General features: G+C 37.8%; 2 protein-coding genes across 5 annotated transcripts in view; one reads left to right on the top strand and one right to left on the bottom strand.

Annotated features, from left to right (window-relative positions):
• syk (spleen tyrosine kinase) overlaps positions 1-6781 on the top strand; it is a 27422-nt gene extending 20641 nt beyond the window's left edge. For all 3 annotated transcript variants that reach the window (XM_088434870.1, XM_088434872.1, XM_088434871.1), the window contains 5 exons: positions 1173-1382; positions 2254-2443; positions 3040-3180; positions 4752-4864; positions 6554-6781. In XM_088434870.1, the coding sequence (XP_088290996.1) occupies positions 1173-1382; positions 2254-2443; positions 3040-3180; positions 4752-4864; positions 6554-6626 (727 nt within the window). In that variant the 3' untranslated portion in view covers positions 6627-6781. The remainder of the gene's footprint in view (positions 1-1172; positions 1383-2253; positions 2444-3039; positions 3181-4751; positions 4865-6553) is intronic.
• Positions 5088-27277, bottom strand: auh (AU RNA binding methylglutaconyl-CoA hydratase). 2 transcript variants are annotated; one of them, XM_088434873.1, is made up of 11 exons: positions 27021-27261; positions 22482-22549; positions 21283-21370; positions 20024-20110; positions 17157-17249; positions 16796-16852; positions 13338-13525; positions 13174-13224; positions 13043-13090; positions 8873-8946; positions 5088-5847 (listed from the first exon to the last, which is right to left on the bottom strand). In XM_088434873.1, exons 1-11 carry the CDS (start codon positions 27244-27246, stop codon positions 5721-5723), a joined length of 1107 nt encoding a protein of 368 aa, XP_088290999.1. In that variant the 5' UTR covers positions 27247-27261; the 3' UTR covers positions 5088-5720. The 2 variants fall into 2 exon arrangements, with proteins under 2 accessions (XP_088290999.1, XP_088291000.1); XM_088434874.1 differs by lacking the exon at positions 5088-5847 and having other exon boundaries at positions 7929-8946; positions 27021-27277.

Raw genomic sequence — 27277 nt, 5'->3', positions numbered from 1 at the left:
GCTGGGCAGTTCATCAGAACTGAGGCTTTGCGGACTGAGATCAAACGTACTTCACCACTACATGTGTCACCTGTCACTGTTTGCAATGTTTTGTCACTTCACACAGATAAATCTTCCCCATTTCCCTTATTTATGTAAACTACCATTCACATGTGCACATGGCAGAGTGAACAGTCAGTTGATACTCAGAATCTACTAACATGAGAGGGATTATCTCTAATGCTTTGTATTGCTCGAAACATTCATTATACTGAGATAAAGTAAAAAGAAACATTTTAGTGTAAATGAACTATGAAGACATTTTTGCCTTATATTGTTTTTTAAATATGATTTGAATTAATATATTTCTTTCACAAAGTTGAGCAAAGCATTCTGGTTTTGCATCCAGTAAAGCCCAGGTGTGGAATTCCAGTCCTCGAGGGCCGGTATCCTGCATGTTTTTGAAGCTTCTCTTTCAAACACACCAGATTCAGATGAAGTGGATACTTTTCAAGTTCCTGCAGAGCTAACGCTAAGCTAATTATTTGAATCAGGTGTGTTGGGCTGAGAAAACCGGAAAACAAGCAGGATCCCTCGAGGACTGGAGTCTGACACCTAAGCAATAAAGTAACCAATGAGGGAATTGCAAAGTGACCCTTACTCTGATTGGCTCCTAGCCAGGAAATGCAAAATAGATTTTTTAAAATTCCCCTTCACTTGTAGTCTATGCAACAGATGACATGTGGTCAAATGTAATTTTGCTATACTTAACCATGATTCAAAATGTTTCAAGCAGTTTCAGAGGGTGGTAAAAATCTGTTTGAAGCACAGTACTGTTTCCTGTTGAACTGATCGTTACTTGTCTACTACAGTCTACAGTCTACTTCCAACAATACATGTTGAACATACACAGTGTTGAACGTGTCTGGTTTCAAGAGGACATGATTGCATATTGCAGTCTAGTTCAACCGAGAAGAGCAAAATAAGAATAATAATGAAAGATTCAACAGTGGTTCATGATGAGGCTTTATGTTGTAACTGTTGATTGGTTAAAGAAAAAAAATCCAACTTCCAATTAATTTTAACTTGCATACTATCCACATATTCACAGTTGTTTGCTAAAAGAAAATACACTTTCATTAATTACATATTTGATTTTGGTCCAGAACTAACTAATCCACTTTGTGCATTAGGACACAGCAGCCAGTTGCGGTCAAAATCTTGAAGAACGATGACAACAACCCATCACTTCAGGAGGAAATGCTGCGAGAAGCAAGTGTCATGCAACAGCTGGACAATCCTTACATTGTCAGGATGATCGGTATCTGTGAGTCAGAGAGCCTCATGCTCGTCATGGAGCTGGCTGAGTTGGGGCCACTCCACAAATTCCTGCAGAAAAACAAGTATGTGTTCTTCTGTCCATTTTTCTTTTGCTCATTTAGCAAAAAAAAAAAAAAACTCTACAAAGTTGAAGAAAGATTTTAGCAAAACTTAATTCAAAGATACATCATCGTTACGCAACAAGAGGTATTAAAAGTACTTTGGGTGTAACAACTGGGGATTTGCACCAAAATTGTTTTTGGATTGAAAATTGTCTTTTACTGGAGAGAACTTAGAAGGAAACGGCACATTTACAGTACATACAGTTCATTCAAATATATGTAAAATGACACTTAAAAACACGTAATTGCATTATAACTTCTCAAACTGAGCGTACCACAAGACTTGAAACAATATTTTTAATGCATACATACAGTATATATATATATATATATATATATATATATATATATATATATATATATATATATATATATATATGTGTGTGTGTACACACAGTATATATGGTACATTAATATTATTATACAGTATATGTGCCCGTTCACTCACAGTGCACAGACACTCGCAACTGTTGATTTCATACATCCTGGCGACACAAGTTAGCTGAATTCTGATTGGATAAAAACTCTAACCTAAAATTACAACACTGTAATGTGTGCAACCAAATGCACATTATGACACAAAGAGAACAGAATATGTATATATACACAGTATATATATATATATATATATATATATATATATATATATATATATATATATATATATATATATATATATATATATATATATATATATATATATATATATATATATATAGAGAGAGAGAGAGAGAGAGAGAGAGAGAGAGAGAGAGAGAGAGAGAGAGAGAGAGAGAGAGAAACAATTAAAAGTGTATTATTGTTGAGATAAGTCTTGATTGTTTTTTCACAGGCAAACAAGCATTGCCAATATTACTGAGCTGGTGCACCAGGTGTCTATGGGGATGAAGTACCTTGAGGAGCATAACTTCGTCCATAGGGACCTGGCTGCTAGGAACGTGCTGCTTGTAACACAGCACTATGCCAAAATCAGTGATTTTGGTCTCTCCAAAGTAGTTGCAGAGGACCAGAACTACTACAAGGTAATTCCTGCTAACTCTGGATGTCAATGAAGAAGAGAAGCCTCCGTTTAGTTGACTTGACAGGGCAACCATTGCAATCTTAGGAGCTTTTAAATGACTAGGAGGGTGAGCGTTAGGGAGATAATGCCATCTTAGAATACATGCACCATTAAGCAAGTGTAAATGCTGCTTCTTAATCATGTTTGGTCAGCTACTTGCTTGACTCTAATTAGATGTCCAAGCACCTACTTAGAGAGCAACTGCAGCTCACCATGATCCCGACTACTTACAGCTAAGGTTAACAGCACTACAGTTACTGTATAAGGTTTAATAATGTAACTTTTAAGTAAATATGTGTACTGCAATTGTTGGACGTCCGAGGAGTGCCCGTGACATCTGCATTTATAGTTAACTCGTCTGTCTGGCATGCAGGTAACCTTCTATAGCTTTTTATTTTTGAATGAAAAAAAAAATTGCGATGCACTGAGGGGAGGCGAGAAGTAGAGGGATTTTTAGAGTAAAAAGTTTTGAAACACCTGCTCTAGAAAGTCTGATTGACATAGGAGGCTGAATGAACTCACCTCTTTGTGATGACCATGATGTGAATGTTTCGACAGGCAAAGGGACATGGGAAGTGGCCGCTGAAGTGGTATGCGCCTGAGTGTATAAATTACTTCAAATTCTCAACCAAAAGTGACGTGTGGAGCTTTGGAGTGCTTATGTGGGAAGCGTACTCATATGGAGAGAAGCCATATAGGGTAGGAACTGTACTATCTCTGGTAATGCAAATAGTAGCTAGAAAGATTTATATCATGGGTGTTGGGTGGGACATTTCTTTCATGCTTGGTTACGGCCAAAAGTATAAAGGTCCAATAAACAGTAACTTAAAATTTAGATTAATTTTTTTAATTTGACCCCATTCTTGGAAGATTGATCTCTCAGCCACACAAGCTGAGTTTTGACACACAGATGTACATGTTTATATCGGCCGTATTCTTACTCACAAAAACTACCCTAAAGCAGTGGTCCCCTGTCCCCGGGTCACGGACCGGTACCGGTTCGTGGATCAACTGGTACTGGGCCGCGTGGGCTGCACCCGAAATAATGTTTTGGAAATGATTTAGTTTTATGCTACGTGCACATCGAACGCGAAAATCTGCGTCACTACGCTCATTCGCGGGGCTTTCTGTCGCTGTTGTACTTTTTGTCCACTTTTTTTTTGTCGCGCGAGGAGAGGGGAGGGGAGTGTCGCGAGCTTGCTGTGCACTTTACGGTAGATCCGGAAAGAAGAGCATTGCAGAGAACTTTCACTTTTCTGTAATGTGACAGAGCCAATATTTTCACCGACAGCCCTTTTATTCTTTGCGGCAATACTCGCCTGCCAAAAAATTAAAGTTTCAATGTCCCAATCAAGTGGCCGAGACTGTGCTAAATATTGTGCTGACAATGCTGCGCTATCGTTAGCTTAGCACAGTAACTACGGTTCAAAAGCTGTGAAGTGAAGCAAACGCTGCACATACCAGTTGTCCCAAGTTCTCGCTTCCGCCTTTCTACAAGCCAGGTGAGGGCTCTTGCTTGGCTCTGCTCTTGCTTTGGCCATGTTGGATCGCTCCCGGTGACCAAAAAGCGGCCGTAGTGATTCATTCCTGCCCCCTGCGTGAGCTGTTGAATGTTCCCGAAGTTGATTGGCTGTCGCGACGCGAAACGCGAAAACAGTTAATAAAATTTAACTTAACGCAAAAGGAGAAATTTCGCTTGATCTGACCGCTGTTGATATTACATACATGGGGAGCACTGCCCTAAAGGGACAAGCTGGAGGCCGAATGTCAGTTGGCTGTTCGCTGCAACAGCCACTTGTTGCTAACCGTAGCTCATGTTAGCTGAGGTTGTTACGACATTAGTTTCAATAAAAGAATCAAGCAGACTGAACCAACGCCCGTGTCCAGCCTTGTTCACACACAGGAAAAACAACTTTGAGCACATTTAACACTGACGAGGCAGTCACTGTCCGCTCACACTGTGGCAAATCTGAAACACACTTAACGCGCAACAAATATATTATTTAGGGATATGAACACAAGAAAATTTTAAGAGTTTACAAAAGATGAAATTGATTCAGTTTTGCTCTAGTTTTGACAATTTTGCCAAAGTGGTGCGTCTTATACACAGTAACAGAAAATACCAGAATTTGACCCGCAAATTATACACAACTGGTCATATATTTGGGGGATTACAGTATTTAAAAATTCAAAAGTAGCCACATCATTCCACCCCAGCAATGGTTAGTGGACTTTAATGTGGCAAATGTAACCTGTCATCTTTTTCACAGGGAATGAGAGGAAACAGTGTTTTGCAAATGATTGAGAGCGGAATGAGAATGGATGCCCCGCCAAGCTGTCCAGAAGAAATGTACAGCCTCATGAACGCTTGCTGGACATATGAGTAAGTAAAAAATAGGAAGTCAATGCCCCAACTTTTTTTTTTTTAAGTATATATGTACTCTCTGCGACTTCACGATTTTAACCCACCCCAACACATGCACACACACACACACACACACACACACACACATTTTTAACCATTTCAGGGGCGGCCGTTTTGCCACTTGCTAGATTGAAAATTACATCACAGTTACTCTTTTTGGTGACATTTTTATTATAAATCCCTACCATAAACATCTTTGAACCCAGCGTAGACATTTCTAAAGATTACTCCCAGACTTTGGGAAAAGTATGAAAGATATTTCATATGATCACACTCACCCATTGCAAGATATGCTGAGAGACATCAAGCAGCAGTGGTTTGTTGTATCAATAATACACTACGGATTTTTTTGATGAAATAGTCAGATAACAAGTTTTGGCTTGTAAAAGTTAACTGTGCCGCTCGAGTTTTTGTCTGAAAGCAGTATCGCCACCGACCATATGCAGTGCGATGTTCTAATAATTGCTCTTTTGTGTAGTTATGATCAATTCCATACTTGCCTCCTTCCTCCAGTGATGTCGTTTGGCTGACGGGTCAATTAAAAAACCTGTTCCTAATTTTGGGGTCTCCCAGAATTCATTGAAAGTGGAAAAAAAAACCCACATTCGATGACATCTGACATCAAGCCTTGATGTTAAAGGACACGCTGAAGAATCAAATAATTATTAATTTAAGGATTTTCTTCCCACTGAATAAGTGTGCTGTAATTACATGTTTAATTATGGTCCTATATGGTGCTAGGGGAAAAAATATGTGTCTTTTATTTGAAGCTAAGATCACATCTTAGAAGCTGAAGTCCTCTGGGTCCACAGAGTCACCCGGAGACACCATCAGATGTTGTCCCCAACGTTCCCGATAGTGGCCAGAAGGCGGCGGAAGAGAAGATATTCTGTAGTCTTCTATGATGAGCCATCTGCAATTCTAAATTCCACAAAGGTCGCCTACATACACAGAGAAAATCGTTGATGCCCGCGTTCAAGAAAAATAAAAATAGGAAACAAGTAATAATGGTAATAAAAACAAGAAAAGTGATCATAAATCAATCCTTAATTATAACATACTGTAATAACGTCAGTCTGACTGTTATGAGCCAGGTTAAAGCTTTACTTCAGGGGTAGGCAACTCCGGTCCTGCATGTTTTTGATGCCGCTCCTACAACGCAACTGATTCAAATAATCAGCTCATCATCAAGCACTGCAGAAGCCTGAAAACAATCCTAATCATTTGAATCAGGTGTGTTATAAAGGGGAGCCTGACTTACTCCTGTCTTGCATCAATCCACTCATGGAGCTGGACAAAAATGATGGTACACCAAGACAAAAAAAATTTAATTCAACAATAGAGAAACATTTTTAACCAATCTTCTAATTAGCATCATGGATTTCTTCAAACTTGTAAGCAGCTAGCTGAGCTCGTTACCTGAGCCCTGTGATATAATTTTTAGGTGACAGCTAGTTACAAAATGGCCACCCACGGAGATAGAATTTTGCTGCTTCCTTCATATTGCATAAATCCAGAATACCATTTTTAGACCACTGCAGACTCCACTTAGGAAGGCCAGTATATTATATTAATAGAAATACAGTAGAAATAAATGGAAATAGTTTGTAGAATTTCCCACTAAAACGAGCCTTGTTTGTTTTACAGGGGGGAGAAAAGACCTGCGTTTGCTGTTATTGAGCAAAGACTACGACAGTATTATTACGACATTGCACAATGAATGGCCACACAAACGTGCAAATAAAAAATGAATAAATCATTAATTTTAAGTGGAGATCAGCTCCTTTCATATTGAACTCTTGGACATTGAAATTGTAAATAGTGTACATGTTCTGCTTCTGCAATAAAATAAAAGGGGAGGGGGAATTTGAAGTACACCTCGTTTGAATTGTTTTAAATGTCCTATCTATCGATGCAGTGACCTCCATGATTGGTAGAACTTAGCACACACAACAACAAACAGGTATTTCCCCTAATTGATAGTGGGCTGTGTGAGGGGTGAACATTTGCGAAACCAAACGTCTTATGAAAATCTGACTAGTCTACGAGTATTGTTTTTTTGCTCCAAGATCTATAGTTCCAGCAGTGAACCTCATACAACCTCACCACTCAATGCACCTGTTTTATTATTTTTTATTGTTTTGTTTTTAAATGTCATTGCATTGAGCAACCTTGATTTATGGAATGTTGATTTCAGTTGAAGATGCAGAGGCAAGCATTTCATATTGTGTTATTGTTTGAAAACATCCATCCCGTTTATTTTTACAAGTTAATTGATGAAAAAGAGGAACTGTTATCTAATAATGTTAATATACACCTCTGAAGGGGTTATACCATCGTACATTTTTTTTGTTGGTACCGTTGACTCTTTTGATTGAAAGTACAAAATTATGAAGGTCCAACACTGAAGACCATCATTCTCATTTAAAAGTCATTCCAAAGAGACACACACACTTAAAATACTGTAATTATATAATTAGCATTTTGACTACAAGTATGAAAGAGGGGGCATGTAGACAATAGTTGCAAATACTGCATATATACCAGTGATTCTCGGTTATATTTTGTAAAGCCAAACCCCCCCAGGAAAAAGAAAACATTTAGCACCCACCCCCATGCCAACCGTAAATATGGTTATTGTCTATAATTTTTTTCATACGTACACCTAAAACGGTATTCTTTTTAACACAGAGAAAAGGAAAACGCAATATAAACCAACTTTCAACAACGGTTAACTACTTTTTTTTTTTAAAACAGCATTAATACAGGTTGAAGGTTTGTCCAAGCAGGAAAAAATCCAAGTGCATCAAAAGATGCCAATTCTTATTTGATCACAATTCCACTTCCCATGGCAAAAACAAATGCTTTATCCTGGGGTCATCCGGGATATATATCTCGGTCTCGGGGACCCTAACCCCCCCCAGTCCTTAAAACTGAGTGACAGCCCTGCCTCTGATGCTAACTTACTGCAAGACTGGTACATACGCTTGTTAGCAATGATCAAGAAGTTGAATATGTCAAGTTATGAGTCAGACTTTTTTTTATTTTGCCATCTGGGCTGTGCCATACTACAGAAGGATTACAAGATACTTCTTTATGACTGACACAATCCAGATCAGCTTGAGGCTTATATACATACAGAAGTTCTGAGCAAGATGACAGTACAGTAACACAATGTAGAATAAAGGGTGGAGGAAATACATATCACGGGTGTCAGGTCAAAGCCTCCTATGTCACAATCTGGCCAGTTTTTTTTCCCCCCCACTTCTTACAAATATTAAGTGTTGAATATGGATTGATGTCTTGATTTCATTTTTTTTGCTCTCTTGAAAAGTGATACATTTGGAGGTACATTACAAGGACTCCACCAGACACACGCGATATGTAATATTTTTAATCAGTTGTGCAGCATAAAAATTGCGAGGGTTAATGTAGAACAGGGTACAGACACAGGAAAGCTTTCACTTCCACAACTACTGCATATGTCCATGCAAAGCTTAATGTGTGCGGTATGAGTATACTGAGGTTTCAATTCATCCTGGCTCACTCATTTTACTCCAAATGTCTCTCTCACCACATTCCTTGAGCAATCACTGTGATTACATAGGCTTTGGTTCGCAAACTCGAAGGAAATTCCCAGGTCACAGCGTGCTTTAGACAGACAGAAATGAGAAAAGAGAAAACCTGCTGTTGTATCATTCAAGAATCTAACAAAATCGTACTCATTTATGGCTTATTGGATTGTTGAACTAAAAATGCAACCCCTGGACATTGCTCGGTCAATATGGGATGGTCATTATTAATATTAGAGCTATCCTGATGTAAAGCGCTGATGGAACCATGTCAGACATGATTCTGTCTTTGCTAATGCACTTATGTGCACAATTCTACCTTTAAGCATATTGGAAGCAGTGGTATAAGAACTTAAGGCCGAACTTGAAAGTTTTTGGGAGCAGGGTGACTCACTCTCCCTTGTACTGAGGACGCCTCTTTTCCTTAAAAGCAGCCAAACCCTCCAGACGATCTTTAGTTGGTATCACCTGTGAAATAAAAATATTGCAAAACTCTTCACCAATTGTTATTAAGTGGCATGTTTTGCTTTTAAACAGTTACAAGACACAATACTTGATCCACAACAGGCAATTTGCAAAAATACTTTTTTTTAATAGTCACAAAAGTCTGGCATTTGAGTGAAATTCCAGGTTGTATTAGAACACAATATTAAAATCAACAGCAATTGCTTTTGTTAAAGGGCCTATATCATACTATTGTAAGCTTTCCACAGTTAAATATATGCATATACTGTATTTCTCAGAGTACAAGTCGAGTTTTTTTTTTTCCTCATCTTAGGGAGGGTCGACTTATAACCACATAACTCAAAACAGACCATTTTTTCCCTACACTTCTATGCTTGAATAATGAATTTGAATGTGAAATATCATGTCATTTACATGATTTTACATACGTCTAATTCGATGTAGTATGCATCCATTTTAGAGTTTTTACACAGAACATCGCAAAATGCACTTTTGTCAAGCGCCACCGAATTGCCTCTTGTTGTCAACAATGAGACTGGTGAATCATTTATTGATGCATTATAAAAAGGAAAATACGGCTTGACTTGTCTCCTTCAGCCCTTGGACATTTGCTTGAACAAGCCAGCTTGAATGTTGGCAGGTGGGTGGAGAAACAGCGAAGGGCAACCTTCTACGCTCTGATCTCACAACAGTTGTCACTTGGGTAAAGAACATTTAAGTAAGTAGATCAGCAAATCATCTTCAAAGACCTCAGTTTCAAACAGATTGGACGTGTTCGAAAATTACTACCCAAGGAAGAGTAACAAGTATGTTTGAACAAATGACAAGCAGGAAGGAAAGGGCGTCTTGGGAGTTTAATGGGAGGAGCTATTTGGTGTGTCAGATAGTAATGATGACTTTTAGGGCTTTAAAACAAATATTGAGCTGTGTCATAAAAATACAGTGGGCCCCCGGTTTACGAACTCCCCCTCTTACGAACTTTTCGACTTACGAGCGTGGACCGCGGCGTTTTTTGTCCCCCTCTTACGCACAAACCTTTTGTCATACGAACAATCCGACATACTGGTCAAAATGTTTGTACAATTATTTTCGCTTTGCTGCATCATCGAAATTAATTAATCACGCTTGTAACGGCAACGCTGAACGCCATTGCTCTTACAATGTCACAGTCACTGTCTCAGTCACGGTCTCAGTCACGGAGATGCCGATATGCTATTGGTCGATTAAGGTCACAGTCCCGGTCTCACTCATGGAGATGCGGATATACGATTGGCCGGCGTCACGTCAATCACAGAAATGCCGATATGCTTGGCCGAACGCCTTCAGCTAGCTCAGTTGTTTCCCAACCTTTTGATCACCGCGTCAAATTTAAAGCCTTGAGGGTGCTGTCCGCGGCACAGTCAATGCCGTAAATGTATACAGCGGACCGGGGGGTGGGGGGTGGGGGGGGATAATTTCCCGCACCACAACTGACAATATCTGTGCCGCTGTGCCGCGGTTGAAAAACATGGATCTAGCTTGATGGCACAGCTGGTCGGTGTGATGCAAACTTTATCTGTTAGACACGGCTTCTAAAATTGCTAGTGGCGGTAAAGGAAGAAGTAAGAGGATGATGACAATAGAAACCAAGCAGGAGATAATTAAAAAAAAAAAAAAACGAAGGAGGCGCACGCATGGCTAGTGAGTATGGCCGTAACCGCTCGGCAATCTTCTAAGGGCAAGACTTTCCTTGCCGGGGGACGGACCTCGGTCGACAACAAAATGGAGAGGCTTCTTCTACTATGGATTAAAGAAAAGGAAATCACCGGTGATATGTTCTAGTTTGAGAAAAGTTCCCGTTTAAGAAAATAAATAAATAAATTCTGCGAGTTGGTCTCTGCTCCCCTCCGCCTCCACCCAGCTAAGTCACATCGCCCCAAAGGTAAATGTCATTTTTCCTTTGTATATGTTATTTAATTTAACTGTACAGTAGATTATGTTACTCATTTATAATATGTGTATAAAGTCGTGATGTTTTTACCTAAGGTTTTTGCACGCGTTGCACGCATTCACTAATTAACATAGGTTTGGATTGCCCGTCATACGAGCAGTTCGAGTTACGAGTGTAGCCGCTGAACGGATTAAGTTCGTAACACGGGGGCCCACTGTAAAGCCCTGAGACTACGTGTACATTGCATCGCACGTCGTTTCTGCCCCACCCACTACACCTCATAACCATAGAATATGATATAGAAATGCCACTAAAAGTACTGTAATTTTGTCATTTGAATAACACACAGCACGTGTTATAATTGAATATCCATGATCTATGATCTAAATTCAAGGGTAGACTTATACTGTAAAATTCATCCAGATTGCAGTTAAAAAGGGGGGGGAGGGTGTCGACTTTGAGGGTACTTTGAGAAATACTAGTAAAATACTAGTAAATGATAGGATTTTACCTTTGGTAAAATCTTTCAATTTCTTACATGAGTTTTTCTGCTGGCTAGATTTCAAACCAGGAAGTGAAACGGCTTGGTCATTGAAACCCCGCCTTTCACTCTATGGCTGCCTAACCCCCTTCATGATGTAGCTCTAAAGCCGACCGCCACGACAACATGACATGAAAGCTAACAATTTAGCAATGACTGAGAGACGACACAGTGACACCAGTTACTCAGATTCGTCCCCTTGGAAAACCATTACTCATAACAACAGCTCCGCCCATTGGTGAATTAACTACTACAACATCCCTACACTTGTAACTAATCAATGAAACATTGCAAAATTGGTGCAAAATCTCTTCGTCCTGCACTGAAACTGAAAATAAAAAACATCTCCTCGGATGAGATGGGTGTGTATTTACTCTTGCACGGGCGATACTCGGGCAGTGTAGAGGTGGTTAACCCTTTCACGCCCATTGGGACAATACTCCCCACAGCTTTTGAAAAAAAAAAAAAAAATGGCAGTGATATAGGAATGGTCGCAGTAAGATGCAATGACATCCCAGCAGTTCATGACACATCTATCTACACATTCTAGAGGCTACTAGCAACCTTTCCATATACAAGCCAGTTCTGGGCCCACTTGTCAACAAGGTGGCTCGCATTGTACAATTTCTCCTAGATTAACCATCTAGCACTACTGAAATTACCGGTAATTAATAATATGTGCTATATATGTGTGTTATTATAGCTTATACTGACTATGTATTGTTTGTTTGGTGATCATTTTCACTTCTCTGGCACATTTTTGTACATGTATTATGGTCTATGGGATATACTGTACAGTCACAGTGGTATTTCTTGGTGGAAATGGAAGTAGGCATTTTTTTACACTAATTTTCCAAGTATCCTAAACTTAACAACTAATATATGCCATAAGTTTTATTTAAAAAAAAAAAAAAAGGCAGTGAAGGGCCTTTCTTCTAGTTGTGACATACCAAGTAGATCACAGATGTCAAACACCAGGCCTTGTGGGCCGGTATCCTGCATGTTTTCAGACCTTCTCTCTTCAATACACCTGATTCAAAAGATTAGGATCACTTTCAAGCTTGTGCAGAGCTTGCTAACAAGCTAACGATTTGAATCAGGGGTGTTGGGGAGAGAAAAGTGGAAAACATGCAGGATACCGCCCTTCCAGGACTGGGGTTGGACACCTATGAAGTAGATGCAAGAACAGAAGTCCCTTATCTGCTTGGGCGGGGTTGGTGCTGAGTGCGCAGAATAAGCCAGAAATTCTTTAAAATGCATCAATGTAGGAGAATAACACTTTAGGGGTGTTTAGGGTGAAACTGTAACATGGTTCAAATCTCCCAAAATTAAACATCCGTGATACAGGCCCTTTAGCACATCATTCACTCGTTTTCAGCTGTTCGACTTTGTTTTGAATTATTCCTCATAAATATGAATCATGCTTTGTGTTTTCACAAAGACTACTTTTATTTAAAACGTTTTGGATGGCCAGATCAGAGGTTAGCTTAAGCGGGATTGTTTTCCAAAATGTTATAATAGATAAAAATTTGATTATATATACTTACCTGTAGTTGAAATTTTACATGAGAATGTTTACACCTAAAATACTTTTATTGATATGTGCCAATTTCTGGAACAGTACTCACTTGGGCATAGCATGCCTCTTCAATTGCCAAGCCTGTAGACAGATCCACCTGAAAGACGCCAAGGCAACTTTTGTTGTAATCTCACAAGTTGTGATTTTAATACTCTGATGGTTGGTGGGATGCTTACTTACCTCAATACCCTGATTGATGGCCAGTTTTGCCATCCTGACTGCAATAGGGCCCTGTAGAAACAAAAACACAAGGTCTCTGTATGACTGCTTTGATAAGACACAGAGACACACACACATAAAAAAACACTATCCTTGAAAGCTTTTTGCGACTAATGCCTTCTTACCTGAGGGTTTATTTCACGTGCAAGCTCCAAAGCGCGTAGATAGGCAGCGTCTCCACGCTCATTCTGCTCCACAGAATGACTGACCAGACCCAGGCGACAAGCCTCTGCGCCATCCACTACTCGAGCAGTGTACATCAACTCTTTAGCATGAGACACACCAATCACTCTGGGGAGACGCTGAGTACCACCTGCACAGGAAAAGGGCAACAAATGATGCTCCCAAGTATGAGTAATAAAAGTACCTCGGTTGTTGGAAAGCCCACATTGTTTGACTGTTTTTAGTTTTTGTTGAGGTGGACATTTTGTGGGTTTCGAATTTCCCACGCTGTGAGCGTTCCATGAAAGGAGCACCAGTCTAACGTGAATGGCTCACAGTAGTTTCTCCTTTCTTCGTCTGTGACACAGTTTGAGTCAGTGACATAAATCGCCAAATATTTGTTATTCTTTATCTGGATTATTGCAGACCACAGTTAATAAACATGCTGAATGGAGCAATTGTCCAAGCATATAAATCCATACTTTGCCACTCTTAAAGAACTATCATAACAAAACCAGAACCTCACAGTTTATGATCCTCTCAGTTTTGTTTTAAAAACAATGCTCAAGGTATTTTTATCAGTACAGTAAATAGTAACGTGTAATTATACCAGTTAAGATATTACTAAATATGCTGTACAGGAAATGTATCTGCAGTCATTAGTATCATTTATGTTCGCATGTCATCTTGTATCTTGCATTTCAACTTTAATCCCAGTTTAAAATATCTTTGAAATAATAAATCAATATTTAATATGAATGTGTCAGAGAGAAAGTATATATTTATTTGTGCATTGAAAAAAAATAAAAACTCGCCTGTGCATTTTTCCTGCAACTCTTTCACAAGGTAGCCATGTGGCTGGTGTGGCGAAAAACAATCGAGAGCCAAATTTAAAATATATGTATTAAATATTAAAGTACCGGTAATTAATTGTTTCCACTAATCACTCTATCGAGGCAAACTTTTCATGCGTGGCAAAACGAGATGGCTTATAAAATTTTAGAATGTTTCCTCACCCAATGCATGGAACAAACATGCTGAAAATGAAAGAAAAATCTACCTTAACCATTGAGCAAAACCGACATGATGTTTATAAAATGAAGTAACTTGAATGTACGGCAAGCAAAATTGTTGCCAATTGAATCATCTGTTTTGCCAAAATGACTTAAAAAATGCTCCCAGAAAGTGGAATCTTTTCTTCTTTTTTCAGGATCTTATCACACTAAATTCAAGGGAAGAATTGAAAGATGTGTGATTTATTAATCAAATACACAACCCGCAATACAGCAACTGAGTTGGTCACGTGATCCAACACAAGCGGCTGGATTGGTCACATGATTTTTCTTGAAGTGATATACACACAGACATGAGTTTCACTCTATGAGCTCAACACATGCGTCAATGCAATGGTGTTGCCAGCCCTATCGCCACATCAGACTAGGATGTTCACATCAAGAGAACTCCAACGACGACAACAAGAAGAGATACTTTCAGAGATCAGGTAAAATGATGACACCTCTGCATGAAAGACAATGTGTTATTTTTTTTCACAACACTTTCTTTGCCTGCTTAAGGATTTTGCCTCGCTATCAGGTGATGCTTGCACATTCTCAATTGTCCAGGTATTCCCCATGGAGATTCTTGTGCATACTGCGATTCTCCAAATATAGGACACACATTTTTCCCCCCCAAATGAAGGCCAAAAATATGGGTTTGTCCTGTAAACAAAAAAATAGATTTTTGTTTTTTAATTTGTCACTATTCGAGGAAGATTGAAGTCAGCCACATAAGCAGAGTTTTGACGCACAGATGTGCATTTTTATAATGGCCGTATTCTTACTCACAAATAATTACTGCAACAAGTGGACGTCAGCAGGCATCAAGTGCCTGTTGCAACTAAGAACAGTTTATGTTAGCTAAGGTTATTACAGCATTATTTTCAATAAAAGAAGCAGGCAGACTAAACCAATGTTCAAGTCCATCTTTGGTCACACACAGGATTATTACTAATTAAAAGATATGATGTCTCTAGCTGATTCAATTAAGAATGCTTAGAGAACATGGAAAAGTAATCCAACTTTTATTAATTGTGGTATATTAATTGTGGCATATTCACAATCAAAACAATCAAACTGCTGCTCAACTTCGAGTATTTACGGTTAAATGAACTCGAATCACGTCGCGAGAAAAAGGAAAAACAAATGTTTGAAGCACATTCAACATTACAGTGGTAAGATGTTCACTGATTGCTCACAATGTAGAAAATCTGAAACAGGTTTAACTTAACGCGTAACAAATATATAACTTTCGGATATGAAGACAAGAACATTTTAAGTTTACAAAAGATTAATTTATACTGTTTTGCTATAGTTTTTATAGTTTGTTGCCAAAGGGTTGCTGCGCCTTATACACAGTGTAGAACTTTCCGGTGACTGAACCTCAATTTATTTTGTTTATGTGATCATTTGTTTCACCCGAGTCTATTTACCCGGATGGGGCTCACGGTATGAGTTGTGATTGCCTACAATTGATTTCAGTTTTATCCATGCGGGGTGAGCGGGGCTCTATTTAAGCATGTCAATGTCCAGCTGCAAGCGGTCCACTGATTCGATCAAAGTCGAGACCGGGGGGGATTGACGGTTTGCGACCTGCTACCAAGTGTCAAATAACTACTGCGACAAATATCAAATAACTTCTGCAACCAATGTCAAATAACTACTGCTGTTACTATCACATGAGTGATCGCAAACACATCAAGGTAATAAACGTTCGAGTTGCACCCGCCGCCCCCGTTCCATTTACCCTTCCAGGGGGAGTTAGTCAGGCTGACCGCATCAGCTCGACTAAAACTGGACACACAGTAACTTAGAAAATACCATAATTTGACCCCAACATTAAGGGTGTGTCTTATACACAGGTGTGTCTTAGATTTGGGGAATTATGGTACTTCTGAAATGTACGTTTTGTAGGATTTTACTGTTTGAGCCGCCTGAGTCACTTTTCTGTGATAATGCATTTATTCCATCAGAGGCGCACTCATAATCAAAATAATCCCAAAAGGGACTCATCATTTACAATTTTTTTTTTTTTATTTCATTTAGTTAATTTCTTATTTTAGCTTTTGTTTACGATATTAACCTTGGTTGTATGGCACCTTTCAAAAAGTAAATTGGCCACCTCTGACTTGCAGTATTAGACCATGTAATCAGCTAGCGTAGTGAGCACAATTCTCTAGGATAGCTGGGCAACCTTCACTTTTGTTATGCACAACACACCAAATTTGTGTGAAGATGTGTTTTGTCTGTCAAAGTTACAGTGCAGCGACATGGAAATTGATTTTGCCAGCAAGGACAAGTCAAATGGCTGTTGTTGCTGTTAGTTGGGGGGGGGGGGGGGGGGGGGGGGGGGGGGGGATTCTTACCTGCCCCAGGAATAATGGCAAGTTTGGTCTCAACAAGTCCCATTTTTGCAGCATTTGCTGGAAGAACAGAAGGCAAACATTGACATTTTTGACATTAATACAGGACAGATATGTAATAGAACACGAATGAATGATCAGTGTTCTGGTACATGTATTGAAACATTTTATGTGTTTTGTGTCTTGGGACTAAAATTAGTAATTACACACAATAGATGAAAGGAAATGGACAAGACTTAACCTTTTACAAACTTTGACTACTTTTTTTAAAGATACAAAAGTATGCATCTTACAATAATAAAAATACAATAACAACAACAAAGAGATAACTTCCTGGTATTATTCCATAAATAGTTAAACTTACAAGCAACTCTGATGTCACACGCCAGAGCCATTTCCAAGCCTCCGCCTAAGGCAGCTCCATCCAGTGCAGCTATTGTTGGCATTGGAAGGTTACCTATAAGTGAAAACACATTTCAAAAGAAGAACAAGTATTAAGGAAGTAAAGAAGCATAACTACTTTTCCTTGTTGTACCCCAGAACTGATTGAAAAAGATCCAAACAGGTCAATGTCAGAGAAATCTCAGAAAAGAAGACTAGGACAAGCCTAGCTGCTTAAACAGCAAAAAGAGTAACTCAGACCAGCCAAGATTGACTTTTCTACGCCGGCGTAGGGAAAAAAGGCTTGGGCAAATGTAACTCGTGGGTCTTCCAACGCCAGTTTTTCCACTTGCCCAGCCGTTCCCCCCGGCTTTTATTGAATAGAAGCATAGCAGATTACAAGACACAACAAGAGAGCCAGCCGGGCGCCACCGGCAGCTGGGCCAAGGTCCCGGCTCACACTTTCGTGCGTCAACAGTTCTATCTAAGGACAGGGTCAAGATGAACTAGGATTGCATAAATGGGTAACAATGAACTAAGAACATAATGATAACAACCTAATATATGATTCCCTTCACAGTCAACTAAACCATTCAATGATCATTAAATTAACCAGTATTAATCACATTTATCAACTCAAATTTGATTTTTAAACACCCCCTTTTTTTTTTTTTTTTTTTTAAACCTCATGCAAATTAAGGAAGTGTGAATGACTATAAACCAGTCCTTCTCAAATAGCGCAATGCGCAGGGGGTATTACACAGCCACGGCACTCGAGTGTGGTCATTGTCAAAGTTTGTTGGGAGTTATAAAGTATATTACTGTCAACATTTTTTTTAGAAATCACATTAATGATTATGTGATTGAGGAAAAAATACATCAGCGCAATGTTTTACACTTTAGGTTAAAATATTTAAGATATTAGTGCTGCTGTGGAAATGTTTCAGATCAATTTACATTTATTCTTTGTTTTTTTTTTCCCAGCATCAAACAGTTCAGTTGGCCAAAAGTGTATTTGACATATTTCATATGTATATACTTATGTATATAACATATTTTTGCTATTCCGGGAACTTTGTGCATTTTATGTTATGTTTTTCCAGTTTCAGACTGTAACCTGCATAAACACTGTAAAAAGTAAAGGTAACATTTTTTGAAAGTTATTTCATACTTCTTTTTTAGTTCATATTAAAAAGGATATAATTTTAGGTATTTTCATACAATTTTTTAGATAATTATCTTGGGGGGGTGTTTTATGTGTAGATGGTCTTTACTACGTGTCTGTTGTGAACACAGCCATGTCTTTTACTGCAGATAAGAACAGAAAATAGAATAAAATGACTTTATTGTCATTGTACAGCGGGTATGCAAATAAATAAATAAATAAAATAGGGATGCTGCTCTGAATTAGTGCATATTAAATAAGTGTAAACAACAAATCGAATATAATTCATAGTTTCACGGGAGCGCAACAAAAATACTGTACTGCACATATGCTAATGTTAGCTGGTTACAGTGTTTGCATCTGAGTTGTCCAACTGCTTAGTTGTTAGATGTGTCAATGCATTTTGCTATGTTGCCATGCAAATGGATAAGGCTGCCAACGGAAGTGGTCAGCATCAAGCGTAAAAGCTTTTAATTCCAGGTTAAATCTTTGTATGTATCCCCATGCCTATAATTATGGTCTGTCAGCATATTCTCAAAATCGTGTTCTCGAAAATATTGTCTTGTGCTGTACATTCTTTATTATTATTAAGCTAGGGTACTTTTAATTTCTTTTAAATGCTTGTTTGTAAACACTTTTAAAGGCCCCTTTAAAAGTGTTTACAAACAAGCAACAAAGCATGACATGGTATTTAAATACTTTCCACAGTGTAATATGTGCATATTAAGTAGTTTTGGCACATTGGTGATTTAATTTCTTATTAAATATAAGTTTTGTGGTATCGATCAGGCTAAAAAGGAAGTAAAACGGTTTGTTTTTTCTATTACTGCGTAGCTGCCGCGCCATCTTGCAGCTTATGCAGTGGGCCGCGCAACATGCATCCATCCATCATAGTGAGCGCTTGTCCTCACAAGGCTTGCGGCTGATTAAGACTACTCCAACAGCATAAATAACGGGGCCAAAAACAGGCCTTTTACTGACATTAAAATGCAAAACGGCAACTGTACACCACTCTCACTATCTCATGTTCCTCCTATTAAATAAGTATTCATAGAAGTAGTTCTGCCGGCGAGTGAATTATTTACAACTAACTTTGATTGTATGACTGTGTGCTTCAAAATACATAGTGCTATTTACGTTGCTATTTACTTGGCTGACTCGGTACAAAATCACTCCTCCTCAGCTCCGGAACCAAAACGACATGAAAGATAAAGTCGGCATGTATTTTCTCTTGCCCAGGCAATGCGAGGGGTTCTGAATTGCTCCTCTTGTCTTTAGCGAACTTCAAGCAGCTTTCATCTTCAGGGGGGCTGATATGAGAGGGCGCAATAAGTAACACATGCTTAGAAGTGCACCAATGAAGTAAAATAATACTTTGGGAGTGTTTACGGTGAGAAATCAAAACATGGTTAAAAGCTCCAAAAATGTGACTTTTCATCTTACGGCACCTTTAAGTCTTGTACCTTTAATTAAGTGAAGGGTTATGTGAGATACCACTGTTGAGTCAATGACAATGCATTCTAAAGAGAACAAGTCCATTTCATTACATTAAATTGTTCAATAATAAATTGTAAAACTGACTGTTTATGGATAAAAAATTGAACTTGACCAAATTTGGATATGTTTCCACCACACAGTGACAATATAACATACATAGCCAGAAAATAAAACGTACAAATGTTTACCCAGATCAGTGATTAGTGCCCTTGCTTTGGACACAAACGGTCCCACTTCGCTTTGATGCATCTTGGCTCTCTCCTTAAGATCTGCTCCTGAAAATAATTAAACAAACACATTTGTCAGGCTAGAGTCTTTCTAAAATACAGTGGACCCCGGGGTTATGGCGTCCCTGGCTTATGTGTTTTTCACATTACGATGTGGAATACTGAGTTTTTCTTTTCTCTTTAAGGCATTTATCCCGCTTTACGGTTAACAACAACTGTCATGACCTGTGGGGTTGGTTGTGTTTGTTGTTTTGCCTCCCTCTTGAGGTGTTTTAAGATAATTGCTCTTATTTTCTGTTGGCGTCAAACTGCCTCCGCTGCAACGCGTCACTACAATGCTAGTCTGCTACTGGTCGGCGTCTCGACTCCCTATGATACTGGTCTAATATTGGTCAGCGTGAAGGGGTCACAAAGATGCTGGTCTGCAATTGATCAGTGCATGGGGTCAAAAAGATGGCTACCTAAAGATTATAGTAAATATGTGCACTGCAGTAGTAGTTCGACTTCCAAGGAGTGTGTTTTATAGATAACTTGCCTATCTGGCATGTCTCGCAATACAATTCCCCCCCCCCCCCCCCCCCCCCCCAAAAAAAAAATCAGCGATCCACTGAGGGTGCGATAGGCGAAGCGCAAAGTAGTGAGGGATCACTGTATACACAGCAAAATAATATTAATAAAACTAAAATATATGAAACATCGCCATAACATTTCATCACTACACATTTTACCTTTGTTATCAGTGGTAAGAGTTCAACTGGCTCCCAAAAAAGTTACAGGGTCTGGCATTGTCCGAAATTACCACATCTGAAATTGTGAGCCAGTAAATCTGGGAGCCTGTTAAACTTTTACACTCGCCTGTGATTCAATCTTGTTTTCCTCGTGATAAAAGCTTGCTGATGAATACTATTTAGTTGGGATTTTTGTTCGAGAGCTATGCTAAATTCAGTCTCGTTTTTATCTGTCAAAAATATGCTTGTACATACTGCATTTTTGTTATCACATGACCCAGATTACTCGTTGTCTGATAAGGGTTCATTAACAAAGATATTTTTTACATGAATTTCGTTGATGACAGCAACACTAAGGCTCTGTTCATACCAATTTAGGTATCCTGCATAGAGCAAGGCATCTGGCTTGAGCACTCCACAGAATTCTCAATTCTTGTGTAAGTGCATTTAACATATGAACAAAAGGAACCTGACACCACCACCCGCACTCACCTGCACAGAAGATCCCAGGAACTAAACTGCAAAAAATTACACTTCTGACTTTATTATTCTTTTTTATATCCCCCACAGCCTCAGACATCTGGAAAAAATTAAAATTAAAAAATTCAGCTATTGACAGATATATGCAGTGCAATGTAATTAACAAAGATAACCCAAATCAAGTAAACATAACATGCAATTTTTAAAATAGGGGATTTTATATTTTGAATAAAAAAAAAAACTATTTGAAGAAAAGTGGCTCTGTGTTAAAAATGCCCCTTAAACCTAATAAACCCTGGATTGTGGGGTAAATTATAACTCCTCTTTCAAAAGGCCTGTTTCAAGCAAATTAAATTTGAATTTATTTAAAATTGAATTGCAATTGTGCCAACGGTGATTTATAATCATGTAAATACCTACAGTTAACTGTGGAAAGTATAAAATAGCACAATGCAGTCCTTTAAAAGTTTGATTACCACCATTAAGGGTGACGATATGGGAATTATGTCTTAAGAACATTCTTAAAAAAAAAATTGTTGGATATAAGAAAGTACTTCCGTTAACTTAAACCTGGATAATTGTATTTTTTAAAAAGCACACATCCTCTCCATGGACACCTCTTCAGTTTGCCTGATTATTATTCTATTAGTGACTTTTTATGTAAAATGAAACATTCCAAATTTGAGCCTCCGAACTCAAAAGGTTTTTGAATTACAGCGCTTGAAAGTTCAGGTGGGATCCAGCAATTGCACACTTAATTGTAATCATATGGGTTTAGTTTCAAGTTACTCGGGCCTTTGGTGGAGCTACAGGAAGGTTTCAAACATGGTTATGGAACAAAATGACCATTTTTGTTTTAAAAAAAAAAAAAAAGTTACTTTAATGCTCAATAAAGTTTACAAGTAATAGGCTGCGGCTGCTTCAAAATCAATTTGATAAATTTACAGCAAATTGAACCAAAATAAACAAAACTTATCTAATAATTACTTTTAAGATGTAATGTAAAAATGACTGTAAAAAATGTAATAATATAATATGAAATAAAAAAAATATATGTATTAACTCATTCCTTTTTTGTTGATGATGTTTTCACATACAACTTCAAAATTGCTCTAAAAGTATTGGATATGCATTTATACAAATTGGTCAGATTGAAAAATACAGGAATTTACAGATGAGATAAATACAAGAGGCAAATATAGAATACATACCATTTTCACCAGATTTTTGCTTATAGCATTTTTAGCTTTTGGCCGGTTTATCCCAACAACGACTATACCTGAAAAACAAGGTTAAAAGATCATTAAATATGGCACTAACCATGTGGGCGTTCAGATTTCACAAAATAAAAACATTTAAGTCTGTTAAAGGTATAGTCTACATATGTAGCTATTTTAAGCAGTAAAAAGTTAATATTTTGTTGATGATTTGATAACCAAAACAGAAATGCAATTTCTGAAGAAATTGTGTGTACAGGCTGAAATACAAAGTTTAGAATGACTTGAAATAATAAAGAATGAGGTGTAATTATTTTTAATGGCATGAAATGATGACCTATACAATGACCTGGAATTATTACATTTTGTTTTAGTTGGAAAGGTTTGGGCTGGTCAAAGAGATGTGAAAAGTAAAGATTAGTATGAAAATTCAGAATTTTGGATTTTGAAAATGATAGTTACTGTATATGAATGGAAATAACAAATATGATCTTTGATTCAGTAAAGAAGTGTTGAATGATCCAAAATGGTTTAAATTGAACTTTTGGCTGAAACATTTTGTAAAATGTATAAAGTTTTGCAATGTAGATCAGCTTGTTGACTGCAAGGGACCTCCACTTCCTGTTGATTTTGCTTTTTCTTGGTCACTTCCCATCTGGGTATCTGGGTAACGTACTGTTGATTTTGCGACTCCTCTCCATTTTCTGTTCATTTGGGGCACTTTTCATTTGAGTTGGAGTGTTTCCATGTCACTTTTTGTTTATTTTGGGGCACTTCTGGGTCTCTTCCTGGTGATGTAGCTTCACTTCATATTTATTTTGGGTCACTACCTGTTTATTTTGTGGCTCCTCTAGAGGAGAAAAAACAAACAATCTTGCATTGTCTAAAATTGTGTAGGTACTATAAAGATGAAAACATCGAATTTTTGGTAAGTGATCATTTTTGGCACTGGGAGGAATATGATGTACCGTTTAAGCTGTTAACAGTTTAGTGTTGGAACAACTTGAATGGATCAAAAATGTAGATTTACAGAAAAAAAACATTTAGAATTCTTCCCACATGGGAATTTTTGCCATGAGCAGGAATAAGCTCAACAGTTTGAACTTGGAACTAAAAGAACCCTTGCCATTCATAATTTTTAAACATTTTGGTGGGTATATTAGTGTGAAAATACTTATTTTTCAGAAATGGTAGGATATTGTAAATGTATAGACGTCGAACGGTTAGAATTATTAAAAAAAATAAATGGTGTGGGCATTTTAACTGCGAAAATGTTGAATTTTTACGTTAATTTTGTTATGTTTGTTATGTTGAGCGGTCGAAAAATGTAAGTTATAGCAGGTCAAAAAAATGCATGCGGGATGAAATATAATAAAAACAGATATAATCTAAAATACTTTAATATAAAAAAATAATATGATGACTCAGCCTTCACACTATTTTTCAAGTTCAATTAGTCACTTTACAAAAACAATTTTTGAGTTGACTAAAAATGGTGTATTACTTGCGCTATAGGCTCGGGTAAAAAACAATCAATTCGGTGACAATCGGACACTGTGACATGGTTCAATTTGGAGTGCAAATGTACCTAATAGATTTTGAGTTATTTTTCATTCTTATTCCCCATGGGTAGGTGTACTAAAAGTACCGTTGAGTTGAGATTATGGCCTACAGATTAGGCGTTAAATGGTTGCTATGGATATTAGTGAGCTCAGAAGCTCACACTAAAACAATTTGTTCATGAAAGGTTGAGACTCCTTTTCTTGGTTTATATCTGATGAATGGATGACTATGTTATTGACAACTATGTACAACTCCTATAGCTGTTTTCTTTATTTCCCTAAGGCATTTCACCATTAGTGACATAGGCATTAGATGTATGGTGAGTACAGAATTAATATTGGGTAATATTGGGTACATACAAGAGAGTACAATAAAAAAAAAAACATGACCTTACTGAACGATGGACAAAATGGTGAACATTAATGGTGAAAGGCTGTATATTGTATTAAGGTGGCATAATGATAAGGACTGTATTTTTATTTGATAAACAGGAGGGAAATGACGGAATAATTGTATATATGTTATCATATGAAAACACATTGCTTGCACACCTCTTAACCCACTCACTCTCATATACACACACACACACACACACACTCACACTACAGAAATAAACAATTCCTTATATGGTATTATTTTGAAACTTGTAACCGCCTTCTTTGTAATCTTTGTAATAAAACGAGGAGGAGAGCCCCAGAACACCGGAAGACCCTGGTGCTCTCCCCCTCTTTTGCAAAAGATCGTGTTTGACCCAGAGTTTTGGCTTTTCTCCAGTCGCTCATTATTGATAACTCTGACAGCCTCAAATATTAGTCATGTGACACTGAAGTTGCGTTTTCCGTCGACAAGTGAGAAAGTGCATTTAAAGAATTACAAAAGAAAAATAATTTAGTCAGCCGAAACTTAGAATAAGTAATAATAATTTCAAATTATTTGTCCACGAAGAGCAGGCAAGCTTTTAACAAGATTGTACGCTAAATTACATATGGCAATTTAATATAAGCGTCACATCTGGGGCATGGTGAGTTGGGTGGAAAAAGGAAGTGGACCCAAAAAATGCAGGAAAACTGAGAAATATGTGGCTCAAAAAAAATGAAGTTTTAACAAGAAAAGCAGGCAGGACCGAACAGGGAACAAAACTGGATAACGTATAACCAGACAGGTGGACCGAATCAAACAAACGAGAAAGACAATAAAGGCGACGCCATTGGAACAGAAACATGAACAAAACCCCATAAACTCGCAACAACCAAACCCAACCAAACATGACAATTGAATATGAATGACATAAAATATCAAAAACATTAACCCATTTCAACCCATCTGTCACAAAAGTGACTGTAAAGAAAATTCTATTAATGATACTTTATGAATGATTTTTCAATCATTTTTCATGAAGCACTGAAATACTACAATGTCTAGATGAAATGTATGCAATGTCACATGGTAATATTTTCACATGACCAAAGCTTTTTACTTTGTGGTTGCACTTTGAGAGAAAGATGACAGCCTCAAAGCTCCCAAACCAAAGGTTAGTAAAGTATGTTAAAATAAACACAGAACAAATATTTTTTTATACACGTGATCTTTAAGATGATGTATGCATTTGTTCTTACTGAAACTGGTTTGGTGTGTTTGTACAATGAGTAATTATATTGTTGTGAGCGGTCATAAAACACACCTTTTCATCAAAATTTTCACTTTAAAAAATAGAAAAGTTCTTGATTATTTCAAAGGCCATATGATTTGGATGTTTTCATGTCCAGGAAAAAAATGGGCTTAAATGGGTTAACTCACCCAAAACAGCTGTCCTAAGTTATTTCAATACAAAATCCATTCTTTTTTTTCTCAGAAAGACTTTCATGACTAGCTTGTAGAGTTTCATTTCCAATAATAAATCCTTTTGCATTGACCGAAGCCAATGCTGAAAGTCACGTTGGTCCAGTTTATGTTTTGTGTGTTTTTTTTCAGCTATTGTGGGTTTAAATATAAATAAATAAATAAACAAACATCGTCGGATCTGGCTTGCTGTACGCTATGCCTATGAGCTAACATAAGCTGGTTGAGCAACATGTCCCCCCCCCCTTCTTTTTGTTCTTCAATAACTTTAATTAACTTCTTCCAACTTTAAACATGGCGGATAAATATAGCACCGCCTTCCTGTAGTGAGCGTCCGTTCTACGTGAGGTTTCTTAAGGTGTTTTTATGGGTTGATTGGCTATTGCAGCTGTCTATCAAAAATATGGGCCCGTACACAATATGTCATTGCACACTGCACTTCTAGAAGCCTTTGACTATTCAAGTAAATGCCCAGTGCCTCCGGACTCAGGGAGTGATGAAGTCTGCCTGGCGAAACACGTTAGCTTAATTCTAATTGGCTAAAAACTACACTAAAACTGCGGCACTTGGGAGGAGTGTAACCATAAGGATATGATATGACACGAAAAGAACAGAATATGTTGAATAATTTTATATATGACCTATAAATATTTAGTAACAATAAATGTAAAATTACATTTGTTTTTATTGTAGTTATAATTATTATAGTTGATTATAGTTATGATGTCAGGTTATATTAGGCCAGCAGAAAAGGACTTGCTGTCCCTGACGGCTCACCACTGCAAAAAAATGACGTGACTTCTTGTAACACATGGAAATTTGAAAATAAAATACAAAACTTGAGCAACTCAGTTTTTAAATTGGTTTTGCCTTATTAAGACACTGAACAAGTAATTAAAATTACTTTAATAGTATTTGTCAATGTGGCACAAAATAAAATATGTTATTGGTAATTGCAACGAAGCATCTTTCCAGATAGTTATTAGAGGACCGAAGTGGACGCTGTCACACTAGTTTAACGATAGGTGGACATCCTTGTGTCCTGTCATTAATGGGCGATTTTGAAATTATCACGTACCGGCGGGTGTTAGCTACCAGCCTTCTGTGATGACAACAATTGAGGGGACATACCGTAATCTTCTCCGTCAAGATATCTCACGACCAAGTCGTCCTTTGCTTCTGAGCTGTACTGTCTTGCCAATGTGCCAAAGCCGATCGGAGGAAAAAAAGACTTGGTGGCGCGGACATATCGTCTTGACGCGAAATAGGACGCGCCAAACTTGCACGCGTTATCAAAGTCTGTAAACTGCACGCGGCAAGCTTGCAGAAGCGTCCTGCGTCCAACCAGGGCCGCCATACTTACGAAGCAAAGCCGTATGACTTTGAAC

This window comes from Hippichthys cyanospilos, chromosome 15 (assembly GCF_059441005.1).
Source record: "Hippichthys cyanospilos isolate Australia breed blue-spotted pipefish chromosome 15, RoL_Hcya_1.0, whole genome shotgun sequence".
NCBI classification, from domain to species: domain Eukaryota; kingdom Metazoa; phylum Chordata; class Actinopteri; order Syngnathiformes; family Syngnathidae; genus Hippichthys; species Hippichthys cyanospilos.
Note: the sequence above shows the minus strand (reverse complement) of the source record. Positions and strands in the feature narration are given on the sequence as shown.